This window comes from Clarias gariepinus, chromosome 3 (assembly GCF_024256425.1).
Source record: "Clarias gariepinus isolate MV-2021 ecotype Netherlands chromosome 3, CGAR_prim_01v2, whole genome shotgun sequence".
NCBI lineage: Eukaryota > Metazoa > Chordata > Actinopteri > Siluriformes > Clariidae > Clarias > Clarias gariepinus.
Window position 1 is genome coordinate 33403646 of NC_071102.1, and position 18485 is coordinate 33422130.

The 18485-nt window shown below is 37.1% G+C and overlaps 2 protein-coding genes across 9 annotated transcripts in view; both read right to left on the reverse strand.

Annotated features, from left to right (window-relative positions):
* Positions 1-123: 123 nt before the first annotated feature.
* On the reverse strand, positions 124-6905 carry ptger1c (prostaglandin E receptor 1c (subtype EP1)). The gene is made up of 3 exons (XM_053493417.1): positions 6835-6905; positions 2128-3041; positions 124-372 (listed from the first exon to the last, which is right to left on the reverse strand). Exons 2-3 carry the CDS (start codon positions 3004-3006, stop codon positions 124-126), a joined length of 1128 nt encoding a protein of 375 aa, XP_053349392.1. The 5' UTR covers positions 3007-3041; positions 6835-6905.
* A 5211-nt stretch (positions 6906-12116) lies between these two features.
* LOC128519142 (adhesion G protein-coupled receptor E5) overlaps positions 12117-18485 on the reverse strand; it is a 181557-nt gene continuing 175188 nt past the window's right edge. For all 8 annotated transcript variants that reach the window (XM_053492739.1, XM_053492738.1, XM_053492745.1 and 5 more), the window contains 6 exons: positions 16807-17024; positions 15629-15695; positions 15406-15497; positions 15029-15197; positions 14693-14788; positions 12117-14100 (listed from right to left, as the gene is read on the reverse strand). In XM_053492739.1, coding sequence (XP_053348714.1) covers positions 14059-14100; positions 14693-14788; positions 15029-15197; positions 15406-15497; positions 15629-15695; positions 16807-17024 — 684 coding nt within the window. In that variant the 3' untranslated portion in view covers positions 12117-14058. The remainder of the gene's footprint in view (positions 14101-14692; positions 14789-15028; positions 15198-15405; positions 15498-15628; positions 15696-16806; positions 17025-18485) is intronic.

The following is an 18485-nucleotide window of genomic DNA, read 5'->3' on the forward strand; positions in this document are numbered from 1 at the left end:
ATTCCTAAATAAACATCGTAGAAGACTTGTTTACAAGAATATGATCGTGACATATTGACATTGTAGCTTTCAATAGTAATCACTGTCTCTCAGTCTTGTGGAAGCTGTGTGAGCATGGTGATGTCAGTGCAAATGGAATTCCTGTCGCTCTGAACTTCTGTACGAGCTGCTCTGGTTTAAAATCACCCTGCTGGGCCAAAGCAGACCACACACTCGCCGCAGCACGGCCCGTCTCAGAAGGATATACACCCATGGGTCCAGGATTTGGTTCCAGGATGCCATCCTCAAACAAAGCAGAAGGAGGTGCTTATACTGTGGGTCTGGATCCGTTTTGCCTCGGTAGAATTGTCTCACTGACATGAAGATGTAAATCTGCAACAAGGAAACACCAACAATTCTGAATATCAAGAAATGCCATCACCCAAACCTACCTCTTCACACAAGTTGTATTTTCTGCATATAATTGTGCAGTACTTTTTTTTTTAACTAGGATTTTCTTTTCCATAAACAACCTTCAGTTATATCAGAATGCAGCAGCGAGAGTCCTCATTAGAACCAGCAGATACAAGCACCTCACCCCTTTCTCATCCACACTGCATTGGCTCCCAGGGAAATTTTGCATCAATTTTAAAATAGTACTTTTGACGTATAAAGCATGAAATGGTCTCGTGCTGTAATACCTGAGTGAACTGCTAGTGTCTACTGCTAGTGTAAAGTGATCAGTTGCTTTACACCCCGGGGAGCCCTCATGTCTGGCTCTACCATTTTAGTTATGCTGTCATAGGTAATCCTCCTGGACTTTTATTATAGCTCAAAAACATTCACAAAATTCCATACGATTTAAGGGATTCACTTAAGGGGCAGTTTGTAATAGAGCGTTCAAGTCAAACAAGGACCAGTGCTGAAATTTCTGGTAAATGAAAACATAAAAACGATTGGCATTTGCAGAAGACTTCACCACAGTAAGGTAATGAGACCTTAGCCACAATAAACATTTTGATGGTGCAAAATTTTAAAGAAGGCTGTACGTTCATGATTGCTGATCCCAGCTGAGGTGGCTTGGAGATCATTGCTATCGTTCCTGTGAACATTTAGCAAGTGGAACACCTGATCCTTGAAAACTGACAGATAACTTGTCGCCAAGTTGAGAAAGAAACATAATTGTCTATGGGAACTGCACACACAATCATTCATCCACACTACTTGTACATGGCTGGAAGTTTTGCCACGCCCCCCGTATAGTCCTGACCTCGCTCCAAGCCATTTCCACATGTTTGGGCCATTAAAGGGGTTCCTGGGAGGGAACATTGGAGATATGAAGCTCTGGCACACTGAGAAAACCCTGATGTTATCTAAGCACTAGTAAATAAATGCATGGAAAAAATGCATTAGTTTAGCAGAGGATTATGTAGAGAAATAAAGGGAGGTTTTTTTTATTTATTTTTTTACTAGAACTCTGTTCGTTTATCCTGAACAATTACATGTCCTGCTTTGACTTGAACATTTTGTCATGATTTCTCTCTCTCTCGCACTCTCTCTTCCATCTTAAGGGCCAGTTTGTTACATTAATTGCTTCTGTATAATTTTACTATTAGATGCATTAAAGCAACAATTTGCAATTTCTTAAAGCCCCCCCCCCTTCTCTCAAAAAGTAAGCAACTGTATCACAGTAACTGTGATCTACTCAAAAAGGAGATGTTACTTTTTTCCTGGAGTGGATTTCTGAGTGAGAGTCACACATAATAAAATAATAATTATATAATACATATACTATATAATACACATATAATAGTATAATAAAATAGCACACCAAATACCACACACTCTATATTACATACTAATATATCACATGTTATATTACATACTACTAGAAAAAATATGTAATGGATCAGTATATTGTAAATTGGCCTCAGTTTGGGAAAAGCAGTTAATCCCATGCTCTATTCACACACACATATGGGTATTTCTTGTTTTTTACCCTTCGAATCTCTGTCTACATGAAAACACAAAAATGATCAGTTAATGGGTATGTGTGCTATCATTATATGTGTGGACAGTACCTCAAAAGGTAACAGAGGGCTCTTTAAGTTTCAGACTACTTCTTTAGCATTTAATTTGTCCACTTACAAGGAAGGGGCTCCAGCAGACAGAGGACACCACGGTTATGACCACAAGCTGCACCATCATCTCCACATCCAGCGAATGCACAGATGACATGGACGATCGGCGTCTCCTGGAGGCGGTGAGTTTTGCTCCTTGGTTGTTAAACCTGGCTTGCAGTAACGTCAGCCCACTCACAGCATTACACAGTACAGAGACTGTTAGAGCTGTCAGTCCCAGACTCGAGAAGGCCAACGCCAGTCCGGCATCCGCACTCGAGAGAGCACCTTGTACTGGAAGAAAACACCAGGTACCAGGGAACTGAGGTTCATAGGTACCCACATTAAGCAAGGGAAGCGCTGCTAAAGTAAGCGCCATGGTGATTAGCAGGAGGACACCAAGGCGAATATGGGCTGTGGTGGCTACAGCAGAGTGCTGGATCGGTTGTGTGATGCCCATGCATCGCTCCACGGCCATGGCACTACCCAAGAGGAGAGGAGTCAAGCCGAAAAAGACCATACAGGCACCAAAAACTTTGCAAAAAATCTGAGGGGGCTCATTCGCTTCCCTGCTGGATGATCGTTGCCTTCTGACTCTTCCTAGATGCAGGTGCAAGGCGAACGCACCGGTGACCAAATGACCCGCCAGGTCGCTTAAAAGCAGAGCAGCTGCTAGCAACAGAAACGGTGTCTTGGCTCGGTGGTGAAAGCGGGTATAGGACGCGGAGACGATGGCCAGGCCAATAAGGTTTGAAAGAATCCCGAAAGTCATGGTGAAATAGGACAAACCAAAGTTTGGTGCATTGATGGAAGACAGAGTTGTGGAGTTCGGGTCATGTTGACAGAAGAAGGACAGGTTCAAGCTTTGACACATGGTAGGAATAGAGGAGGTAAAGACAGAATCCATGATTCTGAAGGGCCAGCTTCTCAGATGTGTCCTGCCTGGGAAAAAAGAAGAGTTATTTAAAAGATGTGCTTGTCGTTTTGACACATTGACACGGGTCATCACATGCATCATTGCACTACCTTAAGCTGTTAACCTCTGTGTAGCAGATTTTCACTTCACCTCTTAGCGTAATTATTATGCTTGTCTACCACAAATAAATGCAATGATATTTGGAATAAAATCTAATTCTTATTCTGTGCAAACTATATGAAGCAGAAATTACATTCTAATCATAATGCACAACAACTTAACAAAGTAATCTCTCAATGCATGTATGCTGCAATTACTGATTTTCCAGATAGCTAGGCACACTTTGTCTTTTATTATTTTTTCCCCAACTTTCTCTGTTCTACATGTCAAGCTGCTCCAGATAATGTCATAATGTTCTGCGCTCAGCTTGACACTTTTCCTTGATGAGCATTTGCATTAGATTTTACCCTCATAAAGATTCATGGTTAGCAATTCCACTGTCTATTCCGATCAAATGAAATCCTGACTCTGCCTTTATCTTAGGAGATCAATTTATATTAAGGTCATACGCACAGTAGGATGAAATGAAACAATCCGAGACGAAGGCGAGGATGGTGAATTGTAGAAATGCTGATGTTACTGATATCACGATGTTCAAGCACAGCTCATGCTCACTTCTCTCCTGGGAATCGTCTTTTTACCTCCACTGAGCCAAATGAATTCGGACAGCTCATTTGTTTTCTTCTCTTCCTGCAGCCTTAATGTCTTTCTTAAACTCTCTTGCATTCTCTCTCTCTCTCTCTCTCAATCGTTTTGCACTTCTTCTGTCCAGGAAGTTTATACAGTATGTACTCTGTTGATTCTCACTGTGATGAAATGTGTGCTTTTGTTTTTGCACATATTTTTAAATTGTTAATTTTAGTTGTATTTAACTTAAATAAACACATTCTGTAATAAATGCCGATCAACAGCTAAGGAGTTATTTGTCACCTGGGAGAAATACTAAATAACTGTTCCTTTATTCAAGATATCATCATCAGATGTCTGGTCTATCGCCCAGTGCCAGTTTTATTTCTGATGATTCAAGTCACGGACACAGCAGCACACACAGCATGAGGTCAGAGTGGAACTTTGGAAAGAGTGAATTTTTATTCTGTATTTTGTAATGAAAACATTGGCCACAGCAAACTTTATCACAAAAGCAGTTAAATAAAGACAAACATGTAGTCTATCTTAGAGCATGATGAAAATATTGAAGGAGATATCTTTGATGGAGCAACTGCTGGCTCGCCCTTCAACGGCGCAGGTCCAAGTTTCCCATCAGCAAATGCGAAAAAACACTGACCTGCTGGAGGATCAATAAAGATTGATTCCAAGCACTTGCTCCCGTGAGCTGAGCCTACCTCTCTGTCTCTCTTTCCAATGAGAGCTTGTTTAGTATGGCTAGATACGGAGTGGAAGAGAGATGAATCTAACTACCTGGTGACAAAGCAAAGATCCTTGTGTTCATAAAGAAAAACTTCCCATTAGTGTTAAGGCGATTGCAACAGCCATACTTATGTTGAGACATTTTTGTGCTGATAAAAAGTGTTGTTTATAAATGCACATATTTTAAAATTCCCTTGTTATTAAGAGTCTATTTGTTTGTGGGACACGCAAGGGTGCAGCATGAAATAATCTGTAAAATATACATTACAGATGTTGTAAATGTAATAGTTTGTGAGTCACTGAATATTTTTCAAATTGTGCCTTTTAGAATGCTGAAGCCCTGCTTAAATAGCCTGATCCTTCCCTGCTCCTGCAGGGGCACATAAAGAGTCTCAGGGGCTACATTATTAATCAGCTGACTACAGCAGAAAAATAATGTTTACGCAGATGTGATAAAAAAAAACTTTCAGACTGTTTTGGGAGATATATTGTTTCGTTTGTATGAACAGAATTTACATATATATTAAGAAGGTTTAAAAGAAGTGAATTTTACATCCTGAACTTCTACACCGGTACTTGTGACATACATGATTTAGAATCATAATTTCAAGACTCTGCACAGATATGCATTTTTTTAAGCCAGCAGCACAAGGATGATGTGGGAATGTACTGCTTCTTAGCTAGGTTTACTCCAAAAAAAATAAGTCACAATAGGTAGAGCTAATAGTAGGTGACATTAGTGAAATGCAGATAGAGGGTTAAACTCAATCATCAACCAATCTATCCATCTATCTATCCATCCATCCATTCTTGCACCCATCCAACCATCTATGCATGCTCCCATCCACCAATCCATCCATCCACCAATCCATCCATTTACCCATCCATCCATCCATCCATCCATCCATCCATCCATCCATCCATCCATCCATTCATTCACTCTGTCCATTAACCTTGACCACTTTCTTTTTTATTTTGTGATTTGTATGAATGAAAACTTACAAGGTTTCGGAGGAAATGTCAAAGTTATATTAGAGTCCATGTTTTATTATATACATAAAACTAAGTGTACATCATTATTAAAACGTTAAAAAATGTCAATTCACGTTCTCAAAAGGAAAGAAAATGGAATTAGCCAAAATTGGACTTTTAAAAAAAGAATGGTAATTTTTTTTTTTAATTAATAATACAAATCGCATCTTTTCATTTAACAGAGAACCCAGAAAGACTAATGAAATGTAATTAAATGAAAGACTAATAAAGACTAATGTTTAGACTTCACCATGTCAGGAAAAAAAATTGCACTTATCAAAGCACTGATGTCGAAACTCTAACAACACACAATTACAAAAATATGATGAACAAGTAAAATGCTTAAAGGCACTACTTAAAGTTGTCAGAATAAGTGGTGCTTTCTAAAACAGACCCAGAACAGATTAAATTTAAAGAAAAAACCCCACAAAAAAACAACTACTGAGTTATTAAGAGTGTCATCCATTTCTGAGCATTCATAAATATTAGCCATCAGAAATTTACTAAGTGCTTTTACACCATCAGACCAACACAGACATCTTGTCATGGTAAATTATTTTGGGCTTTCACACTTTTTTTTTTTTCTGTTAAAGTATCTGAAAGAACAGCGACAGACCACTTTTTCTCTTCCAGCCTTGTCCAAAATGACACCCTACAGCACAATGGCTGAAAATGAAACTCTTACCTGAGTGAAAGAATAATCAGCTTAGCTTTTGAAACTTGACATACTGTGATATGAGGAGGATATCTCTCCTTCCCTTTCTCCACATGCCTTGTTGTGCATTTAGGTTTTTTGTTTTTTCTTTCCACTTGGACTTTCTTTTTTAAAATTTAAACTTTTTTTTTTGCCAACAATCTGGAAGATTGAACAAGTTTTCCATAGAATAACAGGCACAGGACATTGGAATTGTGATCCTTTTTTCTCCCTCAGAGGTGTATGGTGGACCAAAAGGATGTTTAGTTCCATGCAGTAAATGTCCGATTTAAAGGCAGTGACAAGTCCCCACTGCTCTTGGAAAAAACAATGAATATATTTACACCGGGGCTACCTAGACAACAAATTATGATGGTGACCAGATTTTAAAAAATGAAAACAAAACTGATCAGTATGGAGACGAGACACATGTTTTGTACATATATTGAGGGTAGAAAAGGTCCTCCTTGTTCAGTTAAACAGGATCATGCATTCAGAGCGAGGCATTATAATAAACCATTTATGTTGTCCTGTTATTATGAGAAGATAAAATTATTAGAAGTTTGTTATCATATGTAGTTTTTTTTAATGCATGTTATGCATCTTAATTTCAAATGTATCGTAACAGAAAAGGATCATTACAAGAGTCAAGGTTCTTTACTCACCTTGCTTGGGTCAGGTTCTCAGATTCGCTTCCCCCTGTTTTGCAGCCGCGCCTCATCCCTCTGTGATGCTCCAGGCTATAGTCTCTCTCTCTCTCTCTCTCTCTCTCTCTCTCTCTGCCCATCTTCTTTTTGTCATTTCATTTCTGTTCACTGTCCACGTTCCTTCTTTGTCTCTTCTTCCCTCCCTCCCCTTTCTACCTACATTTCTCGACTCCATCTCACACCCTGCTTGTCTTTACCAAGCCACACTTTCAGGCTGCTCCATTCAATCTAAAGAAAATCTTAACTATTTTTAGCAGGACATAGACCTGAACTATACATACTATGTCAAAGCCATTAAACTCTGCACTAATTATTTTATTAGACAGCAAATTGCTTCATTTTAGAAAATATTTTTTAATTGAAGCTTAGAAATGCAGCACATTGGAAACAATTAGCTTGGTGTATTAGTGTGGTGTAATGAATGAGCAATCAGTTGGCTTCCTCAAGAGATATATTCATTAACACGCCAAAGCTTTTCAACTCTCTTCTTAATAATTTAAGCAGAACAAAGATAAGCGAATCATGATGCAATTCCAATTTATATCAATAAAAGTATTTGGGATGCTAAGTGGTCAACATCTAAATGTATATTGCAATCAAGTGTACTGATAAGAAATCGAGAGGAGGAACAATGCGCATCCATTTCTTTGGCTCTATGTCAGCCTGCCATGGAATGAGTAAAATTTGACCAGCAGTGATAAAACCTCACATCTCAGATCCGTGACTTGAATCTCACCTGGGTCACAAACCTACTGTACAGTATTCTGACTCTCTTTTGCTGATCTCGGATCCAATAGCTTGGATTCCTGTGCTTTCTATTGCAATAAACCTCAGTCGATATTGGTAGCCTGGGTAAAGTCATCCAGCACATACCCTTTATTCACAGATAGTTTCTCCTGGCATTCTTCCTCGCCGCCGGTTTATTTAACGGATTTCGCTTATTGTTTACTGTTCAATCATGATGGCCAATCTGTGTAAAATAAAAGAACAAATCTACATTGCCTGGCCAACAAACAAAGTGCCGTTCAATAAAGTCAAATTACTGGTCTGCATCAAGCAAAGAAAATGTAAAAATGTCTGGAATTTGGTTAGAAACAGTCCAAGGCATTATTATCATCTGGAAGGATGAAAAAATCATAAATGAATGTGACTGCTCATTGGTGGTGAAGTTGCACCATAAATAATCAACAGTGTTAATCAGGGTTATGTTTGATAGTGAAAGAAAGAACATTTCCACAAACTATGACTCCAAACCACAAACTCTAAAATTCCTACAAACTCCGATAGTCAGGTTATACTGCTCCAATAGCTAGCTGCCATGCTGGCAAAAACGATGTAATACAACAAGATTAAATTTCAGTATACAATTTAATTTACATATTTAAAGAAAAGAGAAAAATCTGAGCTAAAGATCTCTGAACTCGACTTGGATGTTAATAAACATGGCTTGATTCTCCAGTCTCTATTTTTATCGGTCTCAGTCTGACCTTGCTGTTTTACATCCCAGTTTAAAGCTTTTAATGGGACTTAGCCAACTCGTGAAAAATGAATGGAGGTCTTATTGAGCAAAGGAACAATGATTGAGCACTTACAGTTTCAGTATGCAAGGTTTGATTCTGTAGTTAGGTTACTGTCGGCACTTTTGATCCTGTTGGTTTCTCCAGTTTTCTCCAACTTGCTAAAAACAGAATGATGGATGGATTGGCTGTGTGAAACTGCTATGAGCGGTGAATGAATGTGCCAGTGAGTATGTGTGTAGTGGTCTGATTAGTTATCCTATCCTGGCTGCATTCCAACCTCGTGCACGGTATTCCTCGGACAGTCTTGGAATCATCAAATACCAGAAATAAAACAAAATTATTTTTTTCTTGCTGACTTTTTAATCTTGTGAAGGCTGTATTCTGCACCCTGTATTCTGCACCCTGCCCTTACCCCCTTCACCAAGCACAAAGACAATAAATGCAAGTATGTGAGTGTGTGAAAGTGCTTATGTCTGTGTGAATAAAAGTGCACCTGTCATGCGCATCCACGTGACCGTGATTTCAGTGCCAACTAAAAGGCTTAACAGGCTGGTAAAATATATAAGATGGAGATCTAAGATGGATGTCAGACTATAAGATATGATCAAATTCCACAGAACCGGAGGCCAGAAGGTTGAACGTTTTTGTGTCACCCTGGTTTCAAGTTTGTGCACTTATAATGCCAAGAGAACATTATTGTTATTAATTCTGCTACGAATGCAGATGATTCACTGAGTGCCTACAGATAAGTGCTGTTCCATACCAATTTTTTTTGTCACACTTCACTGCACTGTGAAATGAGATGTTTTGCCAGCTCTATCACACCTGACTCGGATCATCTGCTATCGAATCCTCTGTGAATTCACAGGTTGCATTCCTGGGAACTAAAAGTCAGATTGTTCAGATTTTTTGCATGCGGCACTTGAATGATGCCAGAGGCGAAAATAGTCTGGTGTTGTCATTAAGAGAAAGAAGTAAACATCTTTCATTATTATGGATTTTTTTCCCAGTGTATTTTATAAAATCAAATCAGTAAAATCTGACACTTTTGTTGTTTCAAAGGACATAATTTGCAGCAAGCTATTAGTTTGTAACAGTGTTCCATATTTCACAACCCAGCTTGCATTTAATGGTCAGAGAGAGAGAGAGAGAGAGCAAGAGAACCTAACAAGCTGTCTTCACATAAATATTCTCAACAGTGTCCAAATTGGATTGCATTTGCTGTTTGAGATAAAGACGCTATTTGACAAGTTATGATTATACAGATATTTGCAGTATTATCCGTTGTCTGGATTTAGCAGTTGTGTTTAAGTCATGAAGTTATATCCTCAAAAGGTCAAATCTGTTACTAAACCAGTTAAAAGCTGTCTTCATACAAGTAACTCATTTGATTTCTCTGTGTTTTAATTAAGCCCATCATTGATTAACCATAGGCCAACCTGTGGCATAGGCGACAACCAAAACACGCATTTCCTCAAGTGTCCGCTTGGGACTGGCTCCAAAACTCAGTCAATCCCCATAGAATGCCATGTTAAAACTCGTTAATACAACAGAAATAAACATGTTTACAGCCAGGTACAAGAAACAGTTTTAGTCCCCATAGCTAGATTTACTGTAGCTAGATTTTATGACAGTGGTACAGTGGGTGAATGACTTATGTAATTTATCAGTTAAATTATCTTAAGCCATAAATTAATGGTAACACCCATAGACGTAAAGACAAGCCCAACGCCACACCATGTGACCTTCACATCTCCTGTTCATGGATACACACACAAAAAAATGAAAGGAAAAATAATAAAGTATGGCTTTTATGAAAGTGTGGCTAGGAAAAAAAAACATTCTCTCTAAAACAATATACTGTAGGGCATGACTTTGTCATGAAAAAGTGTAAAAAAACATGAAAAAGTATTTGCCCATTCCTGATTTTTTTCTTTTTGCACATTTGGTCACACTTAAATGACCCACTATTAATCACAATTTAAAAACACTTAGATTTACTTGTATTAAAAATGTGCAATGTTTGAAAAGAAATGTATGGGAAACTGGTAAGAGGAAACAAATTATGCAGTTTTATAATATCTTAAACATGTAACAAATGTTAAATTAAAATCCCTCGAATGGTATACTCCATGTGTGTTATCTCCTTTTCAACTTGGCTAGCGCAATTGGCTAGCACATACTTTGGCTGTTTTTGAGACGCTCAGCGTGCATGAGTGCAGTTCTGACTTGGGTGTGATGTGGTGTCACACCGAGGTATATATGGTTACTTGCTGATGCTCCTGTGGTCTCCAAAAGCTAAAAGTAGCTTCTGCCAAACTGCCTTACTTATATAGCCCTTTCCGGTGTCTAACATTTATTGCATTCTTGTAAAAATAGTTAACATTGAAGGTAGCTCGAGCACACAACTTATTTTTTCCCCAAACTACCACCTGGAAACTTTTTATAATAAAATTAGCTTTTCAGCACAACTGGTGATTGGTTTCCTCAGTCATCTTATCATCTACATTAAATGTGCCATTATCACACAGCCACTAGGGTCAAACTTGCTCATATGATTAATTTGCCTCATATGATTAATTAGATTTCTAGATTAATTACATAAGTTAGCTCGTTATTATTGATGCAATATTGACAGCACTTGCTAATATACAAACTTATCATGTCTGTCAAGCATGGTGATGATTTGAACTTTCCCAATAACCAGGGAAACTTTACTTTATACTAGAATATTCTTGTGAATATGTGAGGTCATCTGTCCAGCAGATCAAGCCGGGCTAAATTGGATCATGCATCCCAATAACACCAGCAAATTGGCATCCAAATTGCCAAAGTAGAAAAAAATTGCTTCCTCAACCAGACCTCAAGTCCAGACCACAACTCCGTTGAGACACTGTGGTCGGGTCTGAAGAGAGCTGTGCATAAACAAAGAATTTCAAACATCAGTGAACAGAAGCAAAAGTGGAGTGGCCAAATGGGAAATTTCTCCAAATTGACCTAACAGAAAGTGTTTACTTCAAGCTATTGTTGCTAAAGGAAGAAGGATCTACTGGATTGTTGAAATGTTACTGGATTATAGGGTGTACTTATCTTATAATAAGTTTTAAAGTTTTAACTTTTATGAAGTGATTATATAATAACGGACATTTATAACGTTCTCATGATTGATATACTGTAGATACGTGCATGCTATATATGCTGATGTTTTGATCTCATGCGCTAGCAAAGATTTTAGTAAATTAGGGTCAGTGGCATTGTAAACATCAAAATAGCCATTACTGTAACAAGAGCAATACTGGTTAGAAACAGAGAGGATAAAGGTAGGTTTGTGTTTTAAAGTGTAGTTTACACATCCCAAAGGTATATGAGTCACTCCATGTAAAATGTTTTGTGAAATCATACCGGGAATAAAAAAAAAATATATATATATATATATATATATATATATATATATATGTATAGGAGAGACTTTTAACTGCAAACACGGTGAAACCTTAAATAAATAAGTTACCGTTTTTATACCATATTGGAGTATAAATCTTTAAAGCCTTAATTCCTAGTAAAAAAATATAGAAAAGGGAACTTGACAAAAAGTGTTGGGAAATGTTTGACTGTTCATAAAAGATGAAATGGTGTTCCATATCTCAGAGGAAGCATGAGTTATCCAACAATCCCTGCTTTTATATGAATAGGGTAAAAACATTGTGTCTGGATTTGGAGTCAGCATGTTAACATTTGTGCATTTATTTTAAAAAGTGCATTTTTTATTTTTATTTTTCAGGCAGAATGCCCCAGAATGTACCTGACAGAATTCAGCTATAAACATATCTTGTATATATACATATTACATCAGGATCTCCAGTCAGCAGACATTTCAATCCTCACACAGTAAATTGAGCCATAAACTCCAGCATATCTTACAGCACCATAACATCATATTGTCATTTACATTACAATACACGTTTAGACTGAATATTTTAATGACAATATAAAATAGTTATTTTAAAAAAGGCACAGAATTGTTTCATAGCTCAGAAATATAAAAATTAGCATGATTTTAACAATATTGCAATAAAAAGTAGCTTTCAATAATTAAAGATAAAAAATTAAATATTACAATAAATCTATAAAAAAAATAATCCAATTGTGCACATCATATAAAAATACATCCAGGTATAAAGACATTTCTTTTGTTTTAATTATATTCCATCCAAGTCCTTTCTGCAGCACACACACTCAGGCAAGTATCTGTGATCGCGCACTTTGTTGCTGACAGTGATTTATTATAACTTGTCATGGTCTGTATAGAAATATTTCTCCTTTATACTGTATCACAGTGCAGTTTCATCGAATTCTCTATTCTTATCGGTCAGAAGTTACAAAGCACCCGAACATTACTGTTGCTGTCAGGAGTTCCTGTCAGGGGGGGGTTGAATTCGGGATTATGGTTACACAGCAAATTCCCAGTGTTAACTGAACACCCTACAGTCTTTATTAAGGGCCAGTTGGACTCATGACGTGTTCAATCAACACTGAGAATTTTACCATGTATGAGCAATTCCTCAGTGTCAGGGGGCCCTTAAGAATGTTATGCAATTAAAAAAAAGGTTGGCTTTCTTAATGTTGGGGGCCAATAGATTTGGCATTCAAGGGGAACAGAATCTCTAGGGCTGCCCCTAATTGCTATAGAAACAATATACAGATTTGTGGTTGATCCATATAACTTACTTTTAAATATAGATTTGTTAATACAGGGATATTTTAGGAGTATGAGGAGAAGTTTATGTAACCTTTTTTTGGAATGAGTCTCCAGTGTCAGTGACAGATTATTATTACTTCTTGGTAATGTTCTGTATATATTTTTTTATCTTATTAACTTAAAGAAAAAAAAGGCAAAACTGCTTATATTTTTAAATGCTTTACTAACAAACTCATTGCCATGGATAAATAGAGGAAAAATAATGTGTAATTCTTTAATGAATAAAACATTGTAGTCATTGACAAAAAAAAAATTTGGACTTAAATATAAATATTAATTATGAACGGTAACCCAGAAAGCAACTGGATGTGGGCCACATCTGGCAAGGATGTGTCTCTTAAGGCCCACTTGTGGCACTAATGAGAAAAACAAAATAATTACGGAACACAAATTCTAGGAAGGTATAAAGTCATGATTGCTTTGAATTGTTTTTAGATGTTTTTCCTACGAAAGTACAGCTGCTCAGGTAATAATGTGTTTGATAAATGTGTGTAAAGTGTTGTTTAAAAATTGTTTTTAACAACTTGCAGACTCTATAAATAAGTGATAAGTGTTCAGGTGTGCTTTTTCCCCCCGCACTTTGGTACAGTAAGTGAACCAGAGCAGGACTTTGACTTAGCAGATTATTGTTTTTGGATTTTCACTTGTAATTGAGCCTGGGATTAATTAGACTTGAGATCAATTAATCTAAGACTTAACTTGGATTTTTATGTACAGTCGTGACTGTCACAAAATAATATCATCAAGAACAACAAGAACAACAACAGAATCAGAAAGCAGCTAATTCACCAGATGAGCTTATGCTGAATGTGAACATCATCACAAAAAAACCAACAAACAAACAAACAAAAAACAGCAAGGGTGTAGACAAGGTCATGCTTGTGCTACTAAAGTATATGTCCTTCAGATCCGCGACTCTTTTCTGTCATTAACGCTTTTGGACAGCTGTGGAACCAGAAAGTCAGAGACAGAATTTACTGCTTAGACTAGAACAGACACTTTCTCATTCATGCAATCTTAGTCAAAGCACTTGGCTGATGGGTTTCTTGACCTGCACCGTCTAAAACAGTGTTTTCTGTGCTGAGAGATTGCCCTCTTCCTGCTTATTATCTAAAACTCCAGTATCACAGTGCTGTCACTGTCAGAAGACGCTGCGCTGGACCAGAGGGCATTCTCTTGATCAATAACGCTGCCAAACTCAGCACTCCACTCAAACTTTACAATCGATAACTAGTTAAAAATGATTTAAGCGCTGAGAGACTACCTTTAAATATTTCATAACAGTCAGTATGTCAGTTTTGGCTTTGAGGAAAATACCAATGTTTGACATTTTATTAAAAAATTACCTGCTTTGTTCTAAAAGTTACAAAAGTGTAATATTTATTCTATTAATGTTTTACAAAAATGATTTAAATGGGACTGAATTGGCATTTTTTCCTGGTCTACAATATAATGTTCTTTATTTCTACCTCCCCATGAACCTCCATTACAAATTCAGTATAAGTCTATATAAGGCTGACTTTAAAATGGAGTGTACCTGAGATTTGCTGGACTGGTTTGTGCTGAATTCAGAGTACGACATCTTCTGCAGTGTAGTCACACAGGTCAGGAATCGGATGTACTCATCTCTCACCTAATCACAGAAAAAGACAAGGATTTGTGATGCAGCTGGATGTAACCGATGCAAGTTAAACATCTGGAATTGAAAAAAAAAGTTGTATTAAATATTTCTAAAATATGGCGCATTCAGTCACATTATTTGAATCCTTTACATTTAACTGACTTTTTTTTTTTTTTTTAAAGGGTCTGTATTTAAATAGCATCTCCAGTTCTAACGTCTTTATTTCAGTGACGTTAACTGAAGTAAACAGACCTGTTTGGAGAGCAGACAGTGCATGATGAACACTAGCACCCCCTGCAGGCTGTTAAGGACTGTGAAGATGTAGGACATGACCAGTGTTTCGTTATCAAACTGAAAACACCCAAAGATCCACATGGTGCCGAGAACACACAGCTGAGCAACGGCAGTGATGGTGAATGTCCTGTAGGGGGAGACAAAGAGCAAGTGTAGTACACAGTTTAGGCACAAATCTTGTTAAAAGGGAGGTCACACTTTAAAAATAAGAAACTTAAATTCAAATTGCTGACTATTCAGTTAAATACATGCTTACACATGCATATTTATTTATTAGGATTTTTTTTAAATGTTACTAAATTTAAACAACCTAGGTTCATGTGGAAAATGCTTACTTGATTTTTTTTAGGCTGTTTAGGTCAGGGTTGAGGGAGTTGAATTTCTCCGCCAGCTTCGACACAGTTATCAAAAAGAAGACCGCATTGACCTGACACAACAATAACGAGATTTTACTGAGGTAACAAAAACTAATAAATTATTTATATTTTTAAATTTATTTATTTTTAATAAAAATACATTTCACACCAGGATCAAATAATATGTTTTTTTAATACTTACAACAATTATGACACAAACAGGGCCGAAGAAGCTCCAGATGAACCCCTTTTCCAGATTGAGCCAGCAGCTGCGCAACGATGCATGACAAAAACGCAACAGTTTGTCAATGACTTTCAATTTTATTAAGGACATCCTCAAAATAATGTTTACTGTATTTGTACATAGGGGTGATTCCCACAGACAAGAATTCAACTGTCAAAATCAAGAGCAAAAACCTGTTCACGGATTAATATTGGTAATCTAAGGGCAGTTGCTATAGCAGCCTATAACTATTTACATGCATATACTGTATAACATTAACATGTAGACGAGATGGGACTGCTTTTACACAGGACATGGTGGTTACATGTTGCCATGGTGACCACAGAGTCTCAGAGTAATAATAACAGTGGCACAGTTTCCATTATTTCACCAGATGTACCACAAAACCACATAAGAAAGCTGAATAAAACTTAAAAGTAAGAACAGTTGTGCTAAGACTTTCCAAAAGGTCTAGCTCATCCCAACATATTTATTTGATTATAATGGTAGGGGGTATATTGTAAATACTTTAAACTGTATACTCAATACCGTATGCTTTAAATAAAAGTCATTGTATTACTACAATGAAAAAGTCTCTTTATCCTTATTTAAAATTTGTGTTTATAGTACACAATACCAGGTTTAAGTGTTTCCTGTCAGAAATAAATAAATAAATATGTGCTTCCGTGTACCGTAGTGCAAAAAAACATTTACATTCACCGCCTTTAGCGGACGACCTTATCCAGAGCGAGTTACACTCTATCTTGTTATACATCTGAGCAGTTGAGGTATAAGGGCCTTTCTTAAGGCCTCAATGTCAACAAATTGATGATCCTAGGGTTCCACCTGGGACTTTTTGATCATTTGTCCAATTCTCTGTGATAGAAGAGTGTTGTCCCTTTACAACGTATAAATTAGCTCTGTCCTTTGAGTGGGAGGGGCACACGCTCTATTCCTTGTTAATCATAGCATCACTAGCCAATCAAGAGCATCTGTGAGCTGAAGTATGCGTAAGAGGGTAGATAACCCATTGGAGTTAATTTGGTTAGGAAAAGATGGCTTCTTGTCTGTGGTGCATATACACACACACACACAATACAGATGTGGTACATAGAGATTGGTTAAAATCAGAAAAAGAACATGTATTGTAAACTCACTAGCGCGGAGTTCCATATCCTTCATAATTGATGCCGGCTGATATGATAACAATCAGAGCCGGGATTCCATAACCCGCGGCCATTAGATATACACGTTTCAGAGTGGTGTTGAAGACCAGCACCACCATGCGGAATAGCTGCACGCCTTCCAGACACATCCAGCAGAACACCGCGAGGAAGAAGAAGTGCAGCAGACCCGCCACCACTGAACATCCCACCTGGAGTTTCGAACAGAAAGGAGGGGAAACACTCAGAAAAATATTTCACTTACTGGAGAGGTTATGTTCAGAGGAATCCAATTACTTGAGGAATCTAATTTTGAAGGAACACTTTGTAATGGGGTTTGTGCTGCACTGCATGGATTGATCTCATAAATTAAATTACACAGCATCTAGGCTGAGCTCCAAACAGCGCAATGTGTACTAAGTTTTAAACAGTAAGTGGCATAAAATTGAATAAAATGCTTGGGTCTTTTCAGTGTTATGGAATTTAAAGAAAAACATAAAAAAATTGTCCATTCATGCCAACGTGACTATCAGGGGTACTGAGCACCAGGTCAGAGCAATAAATGATATGTATATTTTGTCTGTATATTATAGTTATATCTCTACATCTGTAACATGTCAGCATGACTTCTTTCATGCCTACAGTTGAAAAGAAAAGACTTTTTAAGTAGACTGACATCAGATGTTTATTCATTTATATCCAAAAATTGATTACCTTATATTGAGATGTTAACAACAACAACAACAAAATTTAAATTATATGAGCTCAGAAGTTTACATCATTTATTCATTTATTTTCTATAGCGCTTATCCTATACAGGGCCGTGGGTGGCCTGGAGCAGGGTAACACACATCACCATTTCAGGACAGACACATTCGCACACACATACTGTAAGGTTTTGTATTATCATGCGAATGCTCCCATGCCTCTATGCCCATAAAACAACTACGTCATTGTGCTTCCTGATTCTATGGTAACATTTCCTATATTCTGTATCCAGATGAATATACAAACAACTTGTGTCTCCTGGAACCCATTTGTTTAACCAGAAAACGCTAATGTATTTCCTATCTTCTGTCAGTCTCCGGGTCTCTCTATGACGTGCATGTTAATGGGTGGTTCTTTTGATTTACGGGATCTATATATTTTTTCCCCACTTCTACATTTAAGCATGTTTTTTTAATTGTAATCCGAAAAATTCAATTCAATGAATTTTTATTTAAGTTCTTGAAAGAATGGACATTATAAAAAGTAGCTTTATAGAAGTAAAGATGTAAAGTACTAAGTCCTGAGACAGCTTATTTTTTCGTATGTAATGAAATGAAATAATTTAGATTAAATGAAAGAAATGAATGTTTTGCTGTGACATGCTTAAAGATACAATTAAAAAACTCAACTTCAGGAGCAACCTCATTTCCCCCCTCGTCTGTTCCAACCCCTCAGCATTGAGCATCACTATTATACTAATTACCAGCCTGATCATCTGTAATCATCTTCACCTGTTCACATAGGTTTATGCTTATTTTTTTATGCTTGGATGATTCATAGGTGACTGTGTGGTTTAACAACAAAAAAAAACAATTATCTGAAACTGCTCAGCTACAGGGATTGCACTGAAAATGAGAGCCATAAAAGACCTTCAGAAAGGAAGCCTAAAGAATTTTTCCCCAAGT

Bases quoted from the DNA above. Each gene is read 5' to 3' on its own strand.
- ptger1c (XM_053493417.1), bottom strand. From the start codon at position 3,006: ATGGATTCTGTCTTTACCTCCTCTATTCCTACCATGTGTCAAAGCTTG. The intron at 373-2,127 runs GTAAGTGGACAA...TCCTTGTTGCAG, and splicing joins TCTGCTGGAGCCCCTTCCTT to ATTTACATCTTCATGTCAGT.